At 32.7% G+C, this 19,924-nt stretch overlaps 1 protein-coding gene across 1 annotated transcript; it reads right to left on the reverse strand.

Annotated features, from left to right (window-relative positions):
• LOC104710127 lies at positions 4,349–5,607 on the reverse strand. Its single transcript, XM_010426679.1, has 2 exons — positions 5,547–5,607; positions 4,349–5,436 (listed from the first exon to the last, which is right to left on the reverse strand). Exons 1-2 carry the CDS (start codon positions 5,605–5,607, stop codon positions 4,349–4,351), a joined length of 1,149 nt encoding a protein of 382 aa, XP_010424981.1.

Here is a 19,924-nt window from a genome sequence, read left to right on the forward strand (position 1 = left end):
CCCCCCCCCCCCCTTTAAAAACATTTTATCTGCCAATCAAGTTTTAGTGACTTTTTTATTTTTAAAGTTTCTACAGCCACTTTAAATTTTTCCTTCTTTATTTCTCTTCTTTGGCTCCGATTGGTAGCGGCTGTTACTTTTGGCTGTAAAGACTTTAACTTAAAAATTTTAGCTATAGAGAATTTGGCTGTAGATACTTTAACTGTAGAAACTTTAACTGTTAAAATTTGATTGATAACAAATACTTTTAAGGATAAATTGCACACAATAACCAGGGTTGGTGTTTTTTAACCACCATTTGGCAAAGTCAAATAGAGTTTCCACCTATTAGCCACAAGACTTTTTGGACTGAAATGTCCCTACAGCAAATTTGATCTCTTTTGTTACAATGTAACGATTGAACTCAGAAAAAGAAATGTGTTAGATAATTAAGATTATTTTACTATTATTCTTCCCCATTTTTTGTTTTTTCATTTTTTTCTCTCTATTCAATTTGATGACTATTTTTATTTTTGTACTTATAATTATAATTCATTTTTTTCTATCTTTTAAGATCCATTTTCTAATTTGTTTTTTACATTTAATTATAATTTATGTTCTAACTTGTTTTTTAATATTATTCAAGATTAATAGTAATACTTATCATTTACTCATGTGTACGTACACAGTAATAATTTTTGTGTTTACGTGTACGTAAATACTTAAGTAATTTGTATATTTATCTTTTAAAATATGTTTGCAGCAATGTATCTTTATAGAAATACAATCCAAAAATCCAAAAAATTTAAGTACAATTTAGAAGCGAACATCTTTTTTATCCTAGTTTACCTAGGCATGGGCATTCAAGATTTGAGTCGGATTTAATTCGAACTTTTTCTTAAACTAGGGGATAATCCGGGCTACGCCCGTTAATAAAAATTAATCTTTTTTATATAATAATTTTTTTTATAAAAAAATCACCTTGCCTTAACAATTTATCAACTTATGTGATTATATAGAAATCAAAATATTTCTTCAAAATTGTTTATGTATCCATACATATTTGAATTTTTTTTCTAAAATATTTTATTAATAAGCACAAATCTTTAAAGTATTTAACCACTTCAAACATTATTCTACCATTGGTTTAATATATACAATGTCTAACATTTTGTTCAAAACTTTTTCTCCATTTTGTTTAGAATGTATGCTACGTTATCTAGGGCGAAAGATTGATTTTTAAAGAAGCAACATATATAAGGCAAATTTTAAAACTTATTTCTAAAATAACCTAATGGGTATGAACATAAAAACATCAATGAAGTAATTAAGGTCAAAGCAGAAGTTGAAAGAAAGTAAGAAAAATATAGAGTGATGGATAACATCCATTTTTTTTATCCTCTCCCACTTTTCAGCCCTCACCTTTACCCTACAAATGCTCTCTTTGATATATTATTTCTCTAGAATCTTTCATAATTGTCTACATTGCTCATCGGCCTCTTTTCCGCTCCGTCTTCTGCTGTAACCATCTTCGTCACCAACTGTTCATATATCCCTCTTTTATCTCTGTCTAGCCTTCACCCATGACGATGGTGTGTAGTTTTTATATATGCTAGACATATTTGGACTAATATGTAGAAAATGAGAAGAGGAAATGAGGGGAAGTGAACATGAGACAAAATACAAAACGATGAAAATATACCTTTTTAATGCATCAAAGGTGTTAATCAAAGAAATATATCGCACTGAGACACTTATCGAACCATGATCAGACAAAGGTATAACGTAGCCTAGGCTCCTTAGGTCTTTAAAAAACATTTGAACAATCCTATGAACCTATGATATATATTTTGGATATTTGGCATGCAATTTAAGAAAGTAGACTCTATTACCACAATCCTGCTTAGTTAACATTTTTTATATCTATACTATACTGAAATGAGAAGATTTACTTACAGGGTAAATGAGTCTGAGATATCTTCCAATTAAATATTGGCTCCACGCCTTCAAGGTACCTGATGAACATAATATAAAACACATGATGAACCCTGAATACATATATAGGACACGGGTACTCCACACTCATCAAGGTCTCCTTGACAAGGAAGTACCTCTAAATTAGAGCAATATGATGAACTAAGTCAAGGTCAACACAAATTATAAAAGATTGAACTGTCACCAGTTATACAATAATTAGCCACGGGACCAAACCTAAAACATCAATTATTCAACTGAAAATTTATCGTCAAAAAAGAGTATTTTTGTAGGCCACACCACTATTCTAATAAACACTATATTTGTGACAATACCTCGGTCATCTTGTGATTTGAACACCAAAAACAAATGAACATAACTTACAGCGAAAGTAATTTGCATAAAAGCATACCAATTCATTTGGACTCATGATCAATCACGCAGTTCTCGCCTGTAAATCTGTAAATATAAGAATGCACGACCCTTAATCAAAATTCTTTTAAATAGAAAATTATTAATTAAGAAGGATGATGATAGAAACCAAAGAGCCAAGACATTGAACATATTGAAGTACTTTACCATGTATATGCCGAGACAATCAAAACCCTCTCTCTACTATAGTAAACAAAGGCGGTATAATCAAAAACCAAAGTTAAAAAAGTGAACCTAATTACCGTTTGAAAGACGATTTATGGCCATTGGCCGACCATAAGATCCAAAACCACCTTATGCTGATTGTAAAAACGAAGATGCAGCCAATATAGAAAAAAGCTTCTTTTCTTATTAAGAATCACTTAAACAATCTTACAAGATATGTTTAATCAGATTTACACATAGTCAACACGACTTGTCACTGACCGATTCTTAATCTAACCAAAATCACTAAGAACCCTAAAAGCTTATTCGCTTAGTTCTGAAAATTATTCTATGACGGCCAAACAACATGTTTGTCCAATAATACAATATATAGGAACCCTCCTATGACCTACTTTCCTAAACAAGGATAAGTCCAAATCTTCAAGTCAATATGATAATATCTTGTCCTCTAATTAACACGCCTTCAAAAGTATTGCCACGTCATCCAATATCCGTGACTCCTCCAAGACGCGTAAACATCTTCCAGAGTCCTACAACACAGCCTTGTAGCACCAAAACGTCTTCATGCTTTCATTCTCCCCCTTTTTATCTGAATGTGACAACTCAAGCTCCAGATGTGAATAGTACTAGAATCTTTCAAAACCACAAGCCTTAGCCACATTCATCTATGAAATCACCATCATCACCATCTCATCATACTCCCCCAGCGTGAGTGCACATTCATATAAAAATAAGGATGAAGACATATAAGCAGGGAGACACAACAAACATCCTATCATGCCTTGTACCAAAAATAATCCTCAAGAGATGTTATAATATCCTTAGGTTCAACCTTTGAAACACAACAATGTTGCAACACTTCTTGAAAATTCATCTCAACATGATGAGAGGTTTGGTCAATAACTGCAACTGCAGCATAGTGATTCTTGTTATCTTGAAACTGTTTAGATATAGCTAAGACTCCTGACGATAAATCATTCCAATCAGCACTATTGGATCTGGTTGATTCAGTTGTGAGTTTTTATTGTACAGGTGGTTCTGCAACATGCTTCTGTAGAACCTCAGGTTCAACTCCAACACCTTCTTCAGTGATTATCTTCGAGAGATTGTAGCATAGGTTGATTTGCTCAGACTCTTTGCAACCTTGATCATACTTTTTCTCATCATTCTCGAAATTTTTATTGTACAAATCATTTTTAGCCACCCAGACTCTAGAAAAATGAAAGGGATCAATAAAACACTTTCTTGCCATCCAAAGCTCCTTGATCTTGTTCTTAAACTTGTAACAGAAAGATCTCACATGACCACTTTTACCACAATGAAAGCATTCATAAACCCTTCTTCCTCGCTTGGATTTAGTCCAACCTTTTCGCTCAAGAGGTGGTATAGATTGAACTTGTGTGTTCCTGGTTAGTGCTACAGGGGCTTCCTGTTGAACCACTTTTCCAAGAATACTTGACTCGGCTTCATGATTTACATTGCTCTTAACGAAGCTTACTGATTTATCACGAGACAACAGCTCAACAGTCTCCTCTTTGTGATAACCCAGACCTTGATGTTGAGATCCTACAACTCCCATAGATAGTATCTCATCTAGCTTTTTGCCACCATTGTTCAACATTCTAATTTTTTTATGATTCTCGTTCAGCTCCCTTTCAAGGCTTGTTGATCTTTCCTTTTCCAAACCATAGATTTCTTGAAGATTTCTCAGTTTTCTCTCAAGCAACTCCTTTTCAGCAGGGAGTAGTTCCTTGCAAGTTGAGACTTTAGACTTGCATTCTTCTTCTAGCATATTGACCTAGGCTTCCAACTGCAATTTTTCTTTGATAAGTAGCAATTTTTCATTACATAGTTGAACCCAATTGTCATAGAGTACACAATAGCTCTCTTTTGTAATTGATTCTTCATCATCATCATCTGAGCTTTCATCAGCTATATCATCACTTTTAGCACTGTATGCAAAAAGATTCAACATTCGTCCTTCTTTTTCATCCCCATCACTCTCTGATTCTGAATCACTAAAGCTAACATATGCCTTATTATTTCCTTTCACCATGTTTGGACATTCAGATTTTAAATGTCCAATCCCTTTACATTCAAAGCACTTCATCTCCTTGCGCTTAACCATTGGACACTCAAGTTTGTAACGACCAAAACCACCACATTCAAGACATTGAATCTCTTTTCTCCGATTAGCTTTTTCTTTCTCAGATACATTTGGCATAGAACAAGACCTCTCTGTAGCACTTCGATTCCAGCAAGCTAATTCTCGTCCCTGTCCTTTTTCAACACGCTTGAGAGCTTTTCCAAAATTTCTTGCCATCAAGGACATGTTATCTTTAATTTCTTTCAGCTGGTCGTTTGTGTCATCTACCTTGAATGCAATCCCTTTGTCATGAATTCTCTGTTCTTCAGCAACCTCCATCTCTTTTGACTTCAACATACCAACTAGATCTTCAAATTTCAAAGTATCAGTGTTTCCAGAGACTCTCATGACAGCTTTGTGTGCTGCATACTTAGATGGCAGACACCTAATTAATTTTTTAACCAACTTGGTATTCTTGTATGTTTTACCAAGATTCTTAGCTTCATTGGCAATAGAACTCATTTTAGCACTGAATTGAGAGATTGTCTCTTCTGGATCCATCCTTAGAACTTCAAATTGAGAAGCAAGCTGATCCAATCTTGTTCTTTTAACACTCGAATTCCCTTCATGAGACTTCTGCAGAATATCCCAAGCTTTTTTAGCTGATTCACAACCTTGAACAAGCTTAAAGTCGTCATCATCAATAGCACCAAAGATGGCGTTAAGAGCCCTTGCATTATACTTAGATAGATTTTTCTCATCGGTTGTCCAACGTGCCTTTGGCTTGGTGATCTTATCTCCTGCTTCAGTTTTTCATAAGGAGGTTCCCAACCTTCTTCAACAGCCGTCCATGCGTCTTCTCCTAGGTTACGAATCAACTGAATCATACGTACCTTCCAACGTCCATAACCTTGTTCATCCAAGATCACAGCCCTTTGAAGCATCATTAACTCATTACCTAACTGCATCATTATTCCAAGATCTCAACCTGTAGCGAGTATAGAGCTCTCGTCGGTTGACTGCTCTGATACCAATTGTAAAAACGAAGATGCAGCCAATATACAAAAGAACTTCTTTTCTTATTAAGAATCACTTAAACAATCTTACAAGATATGTTTAATCAGATTTACACACAGTCAACACGACTTGTCACTGACCAATTCTTAATCTAACCAAAATCACTAAGAACCCTAAAAGCTTATTCGCTTAGCTCTGAAAATTATTCTATGACGGCCAAATAACATGTTTGTCCAATAATACAATATATAGGAACCCTCCTCTGACCTACTTTCCTAAACAAGGATAAGTCCAAATCTTCAAGTTAATATGATCATATCTTGTCCTCTAATTAACAAGCCTTCAAAAGTATTGCCATGTCATCCAATATCCGTGACTCCTCCAAGACGCGTAAACATCTTCCAGAGTCCTACAACACAGTCATGTAGCACTAGAACGTCTTCATGCTTTCACTGATAACCTCCATCAGTGTTTCTACAACCACTATATGATGAAAATGCCTCTTTCCAGCAAAAACGAAACGATTAAGATAGAAAGAGGGGTTACAATGTGGACTGCATTTACTTGGGTGATTGGAACGACACAAAGTATGATGATTTTGCAACAGAGGAGAGGAAGAGATTGACCAGGTAAACGAAATACACTATTTTATTTTTATGATTTTTTTTACTACGTTGGTATAAATGCCATGTGGCAATCTAAGGAAGAAGATTTTAGGCTGATGTGGATGGCTTTAGGAGCCTCAATGACCTCCTTTTATTAGTAAGTAATTCATGTAATGTAGATAGGATAATTTACTATATTTTTTTTGTTTTTATGACTATCCTGTTTTGTTTTGTTCAGGTAATGTTTATAGAAAAATACTTAGGTACGCTTGTATTCACCTCCTCTCCTATCAATCAATCAAAATCTTCTATCTAATATTTTATTAAAAATAAATCAAAATTAAATTAAAAAGCAAAACAAATTAAGGAAACAAATTATGTCATTACCATAAAACAGGCCATTTGCAACTCCTATAATAGTCGTTCATTAGTTGCAAATAAGGGTTTTGCAACTACTTCGCGACTATTTCCGATAGTCACAAAAAAGGTCGTAAACTATGTAGGTCGCAACAAGGTCGCTGGTTTGCGACAGATTGCGGACTCCATAATATAGTCGTATATTAGAGACGAATATGTAACTAGAATTGGTAGTAGTACATTTTCGACTAAACCGCAACGAAGTCTACTTAAAGACAATTTTATGACTATATATACCAGTCCTATCCTTGCGACGGTTTTGGGATTAATTGTAGAGTCTGGATTTAGCGACTGATTACGGACAACCTATTAGTCCCAAAAGGGTTGTGAAGTCTGTTTTATTGTAGTGGTAGTTGAGTCGCAAATTAGTCTTTTATTATTGAGACTAGATTAAGACTCTTGTTATGTAGTCGCTAAGGAGTTCGTTTTTAGTAACTATTGTGCCACTAGGATTGGATTAGTCGCGAAGTGGTTACATTTTACGTTTAGGGTTCACATATTATTAGCCTCTTGCCAATATTTTGATATTTGTACCCTTTAAACAAAGAAACCAAACCTGATCTAGTTCTGTTTCGTCCCCTTGAGTAACCGAGTTCTATGAAGTCTAGTTGTTACAGTAACTACAAAAAAATTATTATATTATATCACTTAGTATTTAATGAATACTTTAAGTTTTTGATGTATGTACATCACATATATCAAACAAAATCAAATACACGTACACACCAATAATAAAATAAATAGATGTACATAACATCAAATTTACTTACAGTGTACGTACACAACAACAATGACACAAATAAATCGGTACCAATAATTCTCTTTTCCAATATATGTACATAACACCAATGAAACAAATAAATGTATGTTGCATCGAAGATATCATAATCTACGTACACAACAACAATGAAGAAAGTTTTCTGAATCCTTTGAATTTTTTTAATAAAGTTTCGTCTGAAGTAAGATATAATCTATAAAACTTGAAATTGCAGTTTTACAGTTTGTAAATAAACCAACTTAGAGAACTTTTTATTATTATTGTTATTCACATAGAAAAGATATAATAAATAAATATTGATCATTATGAGATATATGTATAACTATATATGTATATGTTTTTTACTAAAGAGTTAGTATGTTTGTGTGACAAAATTTAATTAACTAATCATCTCACTCTAATTTTATTCTCATTTATTTGATAAACAAAAAAATTGAAAATTAATATAAATATATTTTCTTTTCTTTTTTACCTTTTCTCTTTTTTATTTTTTTGTTTTTTTACCTTTTAAATTAATTGAACAGTGCATCGGATGATTATTAAATGAATATTTTTAATTAACTGTAACAGTGCATCAGTTGGGTTACAAAACAGAACTGGAATTGTCTAGTTACAACTTACAAGGATATAGTTGTCTTTTTTTTAAGAGGTGGCTAAGACGTGGAAGCTATCTTTCACTTTGTCAAACTGTGAGAGAAATTTTTTATTTGGAGTGTTTGGTGAAATTTTTTTTACTTTTTAATACTGAAATTGTTATTTTTATTATTAAAATATATTAAACAGATGAGAATGAAAATAAAAATAATTATTAATGAAATGAATCTTAAAAGAATGAGAAAAAAATAAGAATAATTAATGTGGAAAAATAATTTATGTAAAATTTATATATAAACTTTTCGAGAGTTTTTAAGTATAATGGGAAGAGAAAAAAAAATAAAGTTTTATATTTGTTAAAATTTAAAACCTCATTTTGAGGCTTTAAAAAATTTGAGAAAACAAAAAAAGGAAAAAAAAGTGACTTACAAAGCTTTTAAAAAAATAAAAATAAAAAAAGTATGATTGACAAATGGCTGTCAATGCTTTAATTTTTTTAAAGTCTTAAAAATCTTGTACCAATCAGGACATTTATTTAAAGCTTCAAAATGACGCTTTAAAACTAACAAATTTTAAAAACTTTTTTTTCCTTCCTCCATCATAATTAAAAATTCTATTTATATTTATATATATTTTTACACAAACTTTTTTTTATAGATTAATTACCAGCATTTTTATCTTTCTTATGACATCCACTTCTTTTCACAAATTTATTATTTTTATCTTCATCTTTGTATTTTTTTTATAATTTTGTTATTAATAAAGTTGCAGTCCCAACTTTTAAAGTTTATTTTTTAATAATAAGATTTTAACAGTTAAAATATCTACAGCCAAAGTCTGCAGCCAAATTTTTACTGTCAAAGTCTCTATGGCCATAAATAACAGTCGTTACTAATCGGGGCGTAAGGTTGTATTCTCTCTCAAACCTGCAAATCTATTCTAAAGATAAAAATGAATGTTGAAGTTAAGAAGACGTATGTTAATATTACTTTTTTAAAAGAAAAAAAAAAGACGTATGCTAATATTGATTTCAGCTTCTGATTATGCAATTTCCTAGGAACCAACGAAAGAGTTTATTTTATTTTTTTCTTTTTCAGTGTGATTAGTTTTAATTAGTGTTTGTTTTTCATGTTTAGTTTATATATCATTCATCCTCATCATTTTTCTTTTCTTTTGTATCTTATAGACCTCTTAATGAAAGAGTTCATGGAACAAACTTTTCATGCAACAAACTTTTCTATTTTTTTCTTATCAAAATTGTAATTGGTTATATTTTTGTATACTTATCATGTACGGTTATGTAACTTAATTAGTGTCTATTGTAATTTCTCTAAACAAACATTCAAAAAGATCAAACATTCAAAATGATCAAACATTCAAAATGATCAAATAAAAAAACATTTTTCATTAGAGCCTGGGCCATTTTTCTCTATTGTTAATCCGGCAATCTTCTGTTGGTTGTGTAGTGTGGATTTAACAAGGATTATGATGAGTAAACCGTTGTTTTTTTTAACATGTTCTGCATCTGTTACATTTTTCATAAAATGTATGAACATTTTAACTTGAAAACAAAGAGTTTTCCTAATTTTTTGTCTATCACATAAAATATAGATATTAAATTTGGAAATGAAATGTTAGTATTCCACTTATGAATTATGCCACTCAATTTTCAAAAACAATTTGAAAAATATTATTGGGAAATTATTTACTCTATTAATTAACATTGCATATTAGAACATTGATTCGACCATGCTTATTTTTTAACCAGCATATTATTAACACCAATAAAAATAATTAAATAAAATTATTTATAAGCAAGAATAAGTTAATTCGCTCTTTTAGATCATTGTACCAATATTATCCACGGGTCACATGCATCATCACGCTTTAATATCAATCTAATAAGTAACATGCATTACAAACTAACAAACCAGTATAATATAATTAGCTAATATAATAAAAATAAGAAATTAAAAAATAACAATTAATATGCATTCTTAATACAATGTCAATTTTTAATAAAATAATATTCAATTGTAGGTTATATGTGAGTTTTTAAAAATACAACACAAAAATATAATTCTTTATAGTTTATACTATAAATCACAAGTCACTAGGCCAATAATTTTCTGCGACAGCAGATATGTTTTCCTCAAAAAATTGATTACAAAAAATGCTATCGAAAACAGTTTCTTTTTGTTCCTAAAAATACGATAGTGTTGACACGTTCACTAGCAATAGCATATCAATGTTCAAACTGTTTTTCATCTACTATTTAAGTCACAATTTCTTCTTTCTTATGTCATTTCTATTTTACTCTATTCATTCACCGTTTGGTGAATTGCATGGTAATTAGGTCACCATTTGTTACGTTTCCAGATTTTCCTAACCTAATCTCTGTTTTCTGTGACAATTTGCTAATATTTTGTAATTGTTTTGTAGGTTTGGCTCAGACACTGTTAAATTGGTAAGCAAATCGATGGGTAAGCATATCAAACTCTGTTAATTTTGAGTGTTTCATGATGAATTTTAACAGTTTATTTTTTTGGAAACCATCAAACACAACAACACAAAGCTATGAGAAACTGGATCTCTTTGTAAACTATATGAAGCCATTATTTTTCCGGGTTTTCGGTATATATCATTTCTTTCTACTGCAGTTTTTTCCTTATGAAAATAATGGCTCCTAGGTTTCAGAATGCGTTGAACTTCTTTGTATTTTACTATTGTTTAGTCATTTAGTCTTAACACAATTTCTTCATTTTTATAATTAGCCCTCGATTGATTTTTCCACATTACCCTTCCTACCACTATTTCCATTTAGGATGTGTTGTAGATTTAGTATGTTTTCAGAAAGAAATTAAGTTTTTAGTACGTTCACTATTTATAATAGTGAAAGTATGTGTGAGAGTGTGTGAAAGAGTGTATGGTTGTGTGGGGTCCGGTTGTGTGTGAGAATGAGAGAGGGTGTAACAAATGTAGGACCTATTTGTGTGAGAGAGAGTGGGAAATTGTGTGTGAGAGATGTAAGACTCATTTTTTTTGTGGGTGAGAGAATAAGAGAGGGTGAGAGAGGGTGAGAGTGGGTGAGAGAGGATGTGAGAGAAGGAGAATTTATGTGGGATCCATTTGTGTGAGATATAATTTTTTTTTTATAAAAAAAACATCCCATATCTTGTTATTCAAATATTTGATAATAATTTTTTTTTTAATTTTTTTTAGATACAGAAATACTATTTTTTTTTTATAATTGGATATGCATTTTATTTTATTATTTTTATTTTTTAATATCACAACTGATATATATAATTGTTCTGTACACATTTATTGTTGGATAGTTGTTAATTCGTAAATTAGATTGTTTTAATCAGTAAAAGTTTATGGCTAGATGGTTTTGATCCGTACACGTTTATGGCTGGATGGTTATTATATATGTTTTTTTTGTTGGAATTGATCTGTAAACGTTTATAACTGGATGATTTTGCTGGAATTGATATATCTAACAATCCAGTATACGGATTAAAATCATCCAGCAATAAATATATACAGAATAGTAATATACATCAGTAGTGATATAATATATATTTAAAAAGAATAAAACAAAATTTGTATCAAATTATAGAGAAAAAAACATAAAAATATTTTGTGTCTAAAAAGTTTTAGAAACATATAATTATTCACAAATATTTTAATAATAAAAGAGAGATGTGATAAAATTTGTTAAAAATATTTAATATTATTAAATAAAATAGTCAAACAAAATGAGGGATAGATTAAATTAGAGAAAAAAGAGCTACAGTGCCACGTTGCTACAGTGAGACACCACCTATTTCTATAATTAAATAGTAAATGTACTAAATTTTTAGTACATTTCTATAATTATGAATAGTAAATGTACTAAACTCTTAGTATCTTTCGAAAAAGGTACTAAAATTACAAATACCTCTTCCATTTAAACGAAAAATACAAAATTCATTATTTTGGTTGTCGAGTAGTCATGTCATAATTAGTTAATCATCAAATATAATGATTTTTTTTTGGGTTTAATTAGCGCCTTTTGTTATCTATCCTTCAGAACATATAAGAAAATATGGGCTTTCATAAAGCAGGTCAGTTCAGTAAAATACAAAAGTTAAGCATTAAGAAGCATGCATGTTACGAAAACAAGAAAGCTTATTGAAGAAACATTACGGAAGCTGAAGGAAGGACATGTATAAGTATATTACTCTAATTTATTGAAGGAAAAGCCTTTCAAGAGAATCTTAACACATACATAAAGCTCAAGTCTGCTCAACACAACTAAAGTTTATGTTATGACACACAAACTCTATGTGGTCAACCGTCAACGTTCATCTATTGTTTCAGACTCTTGTGATTTTCCTTCCTCATTCTTTTAAAATCGTATTACATCTTAATTTCATGTCCTCTCATTCTTTTTAGAGAAATACACTAAAATAGCACTAAAACAAGTTTTATAGACAAATAAAGCACACATTCAAAAAATTTCTAAAAATAGCACTATTTAACATATTAAAATATTAATTAATTTTTAGAATTTTGATTTTTTAGGTTTGAGTTCTCAATTTCATATTTAGGGTATAGTTTTGAGGGGTAGGATTTAGTATTTTGAATTTAGGATTTAATTTTAAAAAATTAATTGAAGCTACTTTTTAGAATTTTAGAAATATTGTGCTAAATTTAGAAAAAAACTTATTTTGGTGCTATTTGAGAATCTCCCTTCTTTTTTTTATTCCATATATTGCCAGAAGTAATGAAAAATTACATTGTATTACAGATGATCAGAAAACAAAAGAACTACAAAACATTATATATATTTCCGTATGTAATATGACACAAACGAACTTAAGTAGTACAAATAATAAGTGAGGTAATTCCGAACAATAATCTTCTGATATTTTCTATTGTGGATTTTAAATTTTGCATTTCATATACTCATTAACATTTATTTATTTAGGTTTTTTATTTATGTTTGTACATTGTACCCGTACGTAGTACGGGTTGGCATAGTAGTACTATATAGTTTCAAGATGTTGCTATTGCTTAATTGAGTACCTTTTGTTTAACGAACAGACTACTAGATTAAAAGGAAAAAAAACAAGAAAAAGACGAGAGCTTTTCTTTTTTTTTTTTGTCAAACACTTTCTTTAAAATTAAGAAGAAATTGGTACAACCCCCTGGGTCGGTTCAACCAAACGGTCTGGGGAAGAGATTACAGACAAATTAGGATATACATTCGATTGAGACAAAAGGGAAGATAAAGAGTTTTTCACAATCTCATCCGCTCGTCGATTCTTCTCTCGAGGTACAAAAGATATCGTGGAGAATCTCATGGATCTCCTTCAAAGCTACTGCAAAAATACCGTGGAGAATTCCATAGATCTCCTTCAAAGAAAGATCCGAGTTTAGCGCATTGATCAACTGCTGTGAATCAGAGGCGAATAAAAGTTTCCGATAACGACATTGTAATGTAATAGAGCAAAAAGAGTAAAGAGTTCTATTGAGAAAACTGGAATTATTAATCCCCCATCCTTAGAATCGAATATTCAAATTAGGAAAAAGTTCTCTGAGAATCAATCATTAATTATTCAAAGCTATTCTAGTTGGTGTCCTTCTAATTAAGTAGAACCAAAAACAAAACAAAACAAAACAAAAAAAAATGTGAGAAACAGTACTTGAGTTTCTTTTTTTATATTTTTCCATTGCTGAAATTATTTCTAAATAAAAATACCAAAAAAACTAGACACCAGTCTTACAAGAAAAATTTGAAGAAAAAAAAACACATTTGCTCATATAGTTGAAAAAAAAAATAATAATAGTGAAATTCTTTGACCGACTGTTTTCAGAGATATTTTATATCGAACAAAATGTGAAAATAAATTCAACAATTGGAAGTTCTTTGATTAATTAAGAAGAACAAAAATGATTTAATGAAAATTTATATTTTTTGGAATTAAAAAAAAAAACTAAACGCCTGCATTGAGGGTATATATACCTAGTGAAATGACAATTTGGGTTCCTTAATATAAACTAGATTCTGACCCGCTCGTACGTGCGAGATTGATTTCAAAAACTAAGTCCAAACCATGTCCCAATAGTCATCTCCTAACATATATAATATTTTCTTTACCCGAAAAAATCCGTCTCTCTAAATCCAAATAGTAAATATCTCCAGTAGCTCAATAAATCCTTTTCTATCATTTATTAAATATATTTCAAGCTAAAATTAATTAATATTAATAATAAATAGTTTTACCATAAATACAAATAGGGTTTCAGAAAAAAATAATTTTGATAATTAATGTATGTCATATCTATTACAAATTATTATAAGATTTTAATACTATATATTAAATAATATATGTAAGAAAAATATAAGATATCTAATTTGATGTTTTGTTTATTTTGAAAAGCTCGGAATCAACTTGAAAATCAGCGGATTCACCAATAGAATGTAAATATTTAATCATCCAAATTTTCGAATATTCTCTTGTTACCCGAAATTCTCGTTTGGTATTCAATCGGAAATAGTTTAGAAAATGTATTTTATTTTAGGAAAAATGATTACCAACTACTTGAAGTATACACCAACACATAGCCACACATACAAACAATATAAATGTCTTCTTAACTACGTGAACTATTGTCATCACATAAGGACATCCATAAACAAACATATGTTATGTCTACAACACCATAAACATTCGAGGTTAGCCGGAATCCGGCGTTGACCGGTATTGACTGATGTTGACATATATTTACCGGCGTTGACTGCTGTTGACCAGAAAAAAATATTCAAAAAAAATATTTTTTTTTTCCTAATAATAATAATTTTTTGTTTTTATGTCTTTTTGAAAATACAAAATTAAAAATGATTTTTAAATAGAAAGAGTATAAATTTGTTATTGTTTATGAAAAATCTACTACACATCAAATTTTGGTGGTATAATTTTATTATATTATTTTTGGTATTTTTTCTGTATTAAGAAACAAACAATTTGTGGGTTCACCCTTATGGGCGAACCTCTCTTATTCATCCCCTTTAAATTAAGGATTCAAATCTTAAGTAAAGAAACAAAATATGTTGATCAATCATTTTTAAAATTGTTAATTTTCATATTATATTACAGTTTTTAATTATCACATCTAAAACCCTAACCATTTATTATAAACCCAAACCAACATAAAATTTTATTTAATTGTAAAATCTAAACTCTAAACACTCTTTTATAAATCGAAACCGGGATATATTTTTTTATTTAATAGTAAAATCTTGAATTGACCCGACCCGTTTTTTTTTAAATAATAAATAATAAATATATAAATATAAGATAATAATATACTACAACTAGTGGTCCCATAACCACTAGCCACCTAACCACAATCACAATCAACAGCGGAATAACAATACCAATATCCAATATATATCCAATAATATAAATAACCAATATCCAAATAACCAATCATCATGAAACATGAAATCAACAACCTAGGAATGTTTCTAATGAGCCAACTCTACCAATCTAGCAAAGCCAGACAATATCAAACCGAGTCCCTAGAACATCCTCCTCTTCATTGCCTTGATTCCACAATCACACTTTGCCTTACTTGCACCACAAACACATATTGTAATGCATAAGTATTTTATAAACACTCAGTAAGGCAATCCTCCCATCTACTGGGCTATACACACAAGCAATAGAGTCATCTCTAACCATCAAACAACAATCAACAATCAGCAAATAACAAACGAGGAATCTGCATCGACCGACACCAACATGCATCGACCGTGGCATCCTGTACTGCCAAACCAAGGAAACTCCTGATCTCCGTGGCATTCTGCAGTCTAGGCCAATCCCTGATAGCCTGAATCTTCTCCGGATCTACAGAAACCCCCTATGCAAAAACAATGTGACATAGAAAACCCATCTCACGCTGCCAAAAACTACACTTGCTCAAGTTAGCAAACAACTTCTGCTCCCGCAGCTTCTCCAGAACTGCCCTCAAATGCACTGCATGCTCCTCAGGACTCTTAGAATAAACCAGGATATCGTCGATGAAAATAATGACAGACACGTCCAGAAGCTCCTGAAACTCGTTGTTCATTAATCTCATAAATGCTGCTAGCGTGTTTGTCTAACCCAACGGCAACACCACAAACTCATAAACCCATACCTCGTCCTTCTACTTGACGAACCCCACTGACGCTCCCAACGGTGAAGTTATAATACAAAGGAATCCTCTATTTACTTCCTCAGCACCACTAGACTAATAATCAAGTATGCTGACATCAACTCACCACCATATGAAAAATCAACCCCTCTGCCATTCGAAGAAACCTCTAGTAACCTGCCTTTAAGGGAAACTTCCTCAAGATGGCTTAATCCAAAATTAACTTTCCGCTTAGCTATTCTCCAAAGCAAATCATCAATACGAGCGTATCGAATGCTTTGCAGGCCGCCAACTTAACCTACTTGACTTGTTTCCCCCAGCAAGCTTACCAAAACCTTGAATCTAGCAACCTTGTCCATCTCCAATGAACTTCATCCACCATCGTCGCAACGATTAGTTTATCCTGCCATGAAGGCTTCTCATAAATCTTATGTACCTGGCAACCATGCCCTTGCCGGCTCATACCTGCTGCAGCTCTCCTTCCCGGGACTCCAACACCACCGACCACCCAATCCTGGCGCATCAGCCACACATTCTTGACCGCACCGGTCATAAAACCCTGGCCCACTGGCCAATCATAAACCTAAAATCCAAGATGAAACCACCATCACTCTCGAGGTCTACATTCCGTCGTTATGTTTATACCCACATTCTATACATTGCTTGCTCCCAACTCTTCCACTCTTAGGTCGCAACCTTCGAGTCATACCGATCTCACTCTCAGACCAGCGTCTTTGAGTTATACCGTTTCACTCTTGGACCACAATCCTCAAAATCTCGGTATCAGGGGAACTACTCATCCCCTCAGGAGAACATCATCCCCTCTGCCACTCTCGGAGCCCTCAGCCCCTCGAGCTATCGGTATTCAGGGGAATCACCATCCCCTCAGGAGTAACAATCCTGAATGACTATAAACATCTCCCAACCAAAAGTACCTCCTGTGGTCCGAGTATAACATTGCAATGTTACACCTGCCCACTCAACTCCTAATATCCAACTGGATTAACCACCAAGCTGCAAAATATTTACTCCAACTGCATATATCCACTTATCCGCCTCTCTAGGCTCGATACCTCTAGAAAATAATCTCATACCGGTCATCTACAACCGCTCCATCCTCTTAACATAGGATGAGAGCTCCTCAACATCCGCAGCCCTCGGCTGCACCCCGCCACATGCGGCACAACTGGAGCCTACACTGGTCCCCCTCTCGGTAACCGCTCTAACAGCACGCCAACAGATCCGCCAAGCGATCATCTCGACCCTGGGCTCCACCTACTGCAACCCCGAAACTGGGTTCCCAGCACCCCCGACACACTCATCGGCTAACACCCTCTGGTCCCTCCTGATACGCTAGTGACCCTCTGACGTATCATCTAGTGGAACTCTGGACCACACACTCGCTAGCCTTGGGACCCGCCCGACTATGACCACGACACCTTTAACCACTGCACTTCCAAGAACAAAGTCTAACAAGCAATCATAACATAACACAAAAATACAAAAACACAAACTCACCAGGGAATCACACAATAGGCTCGAAGAGGATGTTCTAGGACTCCATGCTACACACAATTGACTAACTCACATAATCAATCAAAGCATGCAAATCTCAAACATCTACAGCACAAAGCCTAGTGAACCCAAACCTAGAACCGTAAGGGCTCTGATACCAAACTGAAACGACCCGACCCGTTTTTTTTAAAATAATAAATAATACATATATAAATATAATATAATAATATACTACAACTAGTAGTCTCATACCCACTAGCCACCTAACCACAATCACAATCAACAGCGGAATAACAATACCAATATCCAATATATATCCAATAATATAAATTAACCAATATCCAAATAACCAATCATCATGAAACATGAAATCAGCAACCTAGGAATGTTTCTAATGAGCCAACTCTAGCAATCTAGCAAAGCCAGACAACATCAAACCGAGTCCCTAGAACATCCTCCTCTTCATTGCCTTAATTCCATGATCACACTTTGCCTTTACTTGCACCACAAACACATATTGTAATGCATGAGTATTTTATAAACACTCAGTAAGGCAATCCTCCCATCTACTGGGCTATACACACAAGCAATAGAGTCATCTCTAACCATCAAACAACAATCAACAAACAGCAAATAACAAACCAGGACTCTGCATCGACCGACACCAACATGCATCGACCGACATAGAAGCTGCATCGACCGATGCAAGTGTGCAAGTTACACTTGCATCGACCGACACCCAATCTGCATCGACCGTCGCATGCTCGACATAACACGAAAACCCTAGAGTTTTACGCGCCGTCCTCGCACTTGCATCGACCGATGCAAGATATGCATCGACCGATGCAATGCCGAGCATCGTGTTTTCCCCGAAGCTTCTCGCCGGATCTTCGTCCTGCAAAGCACAAAACTCGATCCCAAGTCACAAGAAAGCTTTCTGACGTCCCAATTATCATTCTAACAAGTCTAACATCACACAACAAGCAGATTAAAGAGTTCTCTAGCTTAGATAAGTCATGGTCCTGCACTTACCTTTGCCACAGAAGAAATCCGACCCAAACACAAGGAGAAACATTCCTAGGACGCTCCTACAACGATCTCAGCTACAGATCTCACCAAGAAACGCCATAAACCTCCAAGAATCTCCCAAAACGCTCAAGAACTCTCACAAAGCTCTTTCTTTCTTTCTATTTCTCAAAAACCGCCATCACAAGACGAATGAGACAAAACTCGTGTTAAGGGTTTTCCTAACCCAGAACGCAACGTTTAACTTAACTCGTCCGGAGAAAAACCGACCTTGTATCGACCGATGCACATAGTGCATCGACCGATGCAATCCCTAAACCGGGATTTCGGTTCGCGGATGTTACAAATCTAAACCTTAACCACTCTTTTGTAAACCCAAACCGACATAATTTCGTTTAACTGTAAAATGTATACCTAACCACTCTTTTGTAAACCCAAACTGATATAATTTTCTTAATAAAATATACTTTTTAAAAATATGATATGACATGTCATATTATTGTATTCTGATTTGTTAATTAAGAGGGGATGAACGAGAGTTGTTCTCCACTAGGCTTAACAAAAGTAGTTACTTTATATACCACAAATTTTGTTTTTCATATTATTTTTATTCTTTTTTGGTAAATAATTTTCTTGTATTTTTTTGTTGTTATATTTTGTTTTTGTAAATTATACATCTTTTTATTTATTTATCAAAAATACATAAAAACAGAATAATTATTATTTTTAGGATTTCTTTTTTTGAATTTTTTTTCCTGGTCAACGCCAGTCAAAACTGGTCAACGCTGGTCAATACTGTTCAACGTCGGTCAACTTTGGTCAACACCGGATTCCGGCAGACCTCGAATGTTTATGATGTTGCACACATAACCTATGTTTGTTTATGGATGTCTTTATGTGATGACAAAACTTCACGTAGTTAACAAGATATTTATATTGTTTGTATGTGTGGCTATGTGTGTATACTTCAAGTAGGAGGCAATCATTTTTCTTTTATTTTATGAATTATCGCACATCTTATACCTGTTATTTGAGATAAATAGCTCTACGATTTTTTTTAAATATATATTACTATCCATTCCCCCTTGTATTTCTCAAAACTTTTGAAGTTATTATAATTCATATGGATCAAATGCATTTAATTTA

Source organism: Camelina sativa, chromosome 1 (genome assembly GCF_000633955.1).
Source record: "Camelina sativa cultivar DH55 chromosome 1, Cs, whole genome shotgun sequence".
NCBI classification, from domain to species: domain Eukaryota; kingdom Viridiplantae; phylum Streptophyta; class Magnoliopsida; order Brassicales; family Brassicaceae; genus Camelina; species Camelina sativa.

Bases quoted from the DNA above. Each gene is read 5' to 3' on its own strand.
- LOC104710127 (XM_010426679.1), bottom strand. From the start codon at position 5,607: ATGATGCAGTTAGGTAATGAGTTAATGATGCTTCAAAGGGCTGTGATC. The intron at 5,437-5,546 runs GTTATGGACGTT...AAACTGAAGCAG, and splicing joins TGTGATCTTGGATGAACAAG to GAGATAAGATCACCAAGCCA.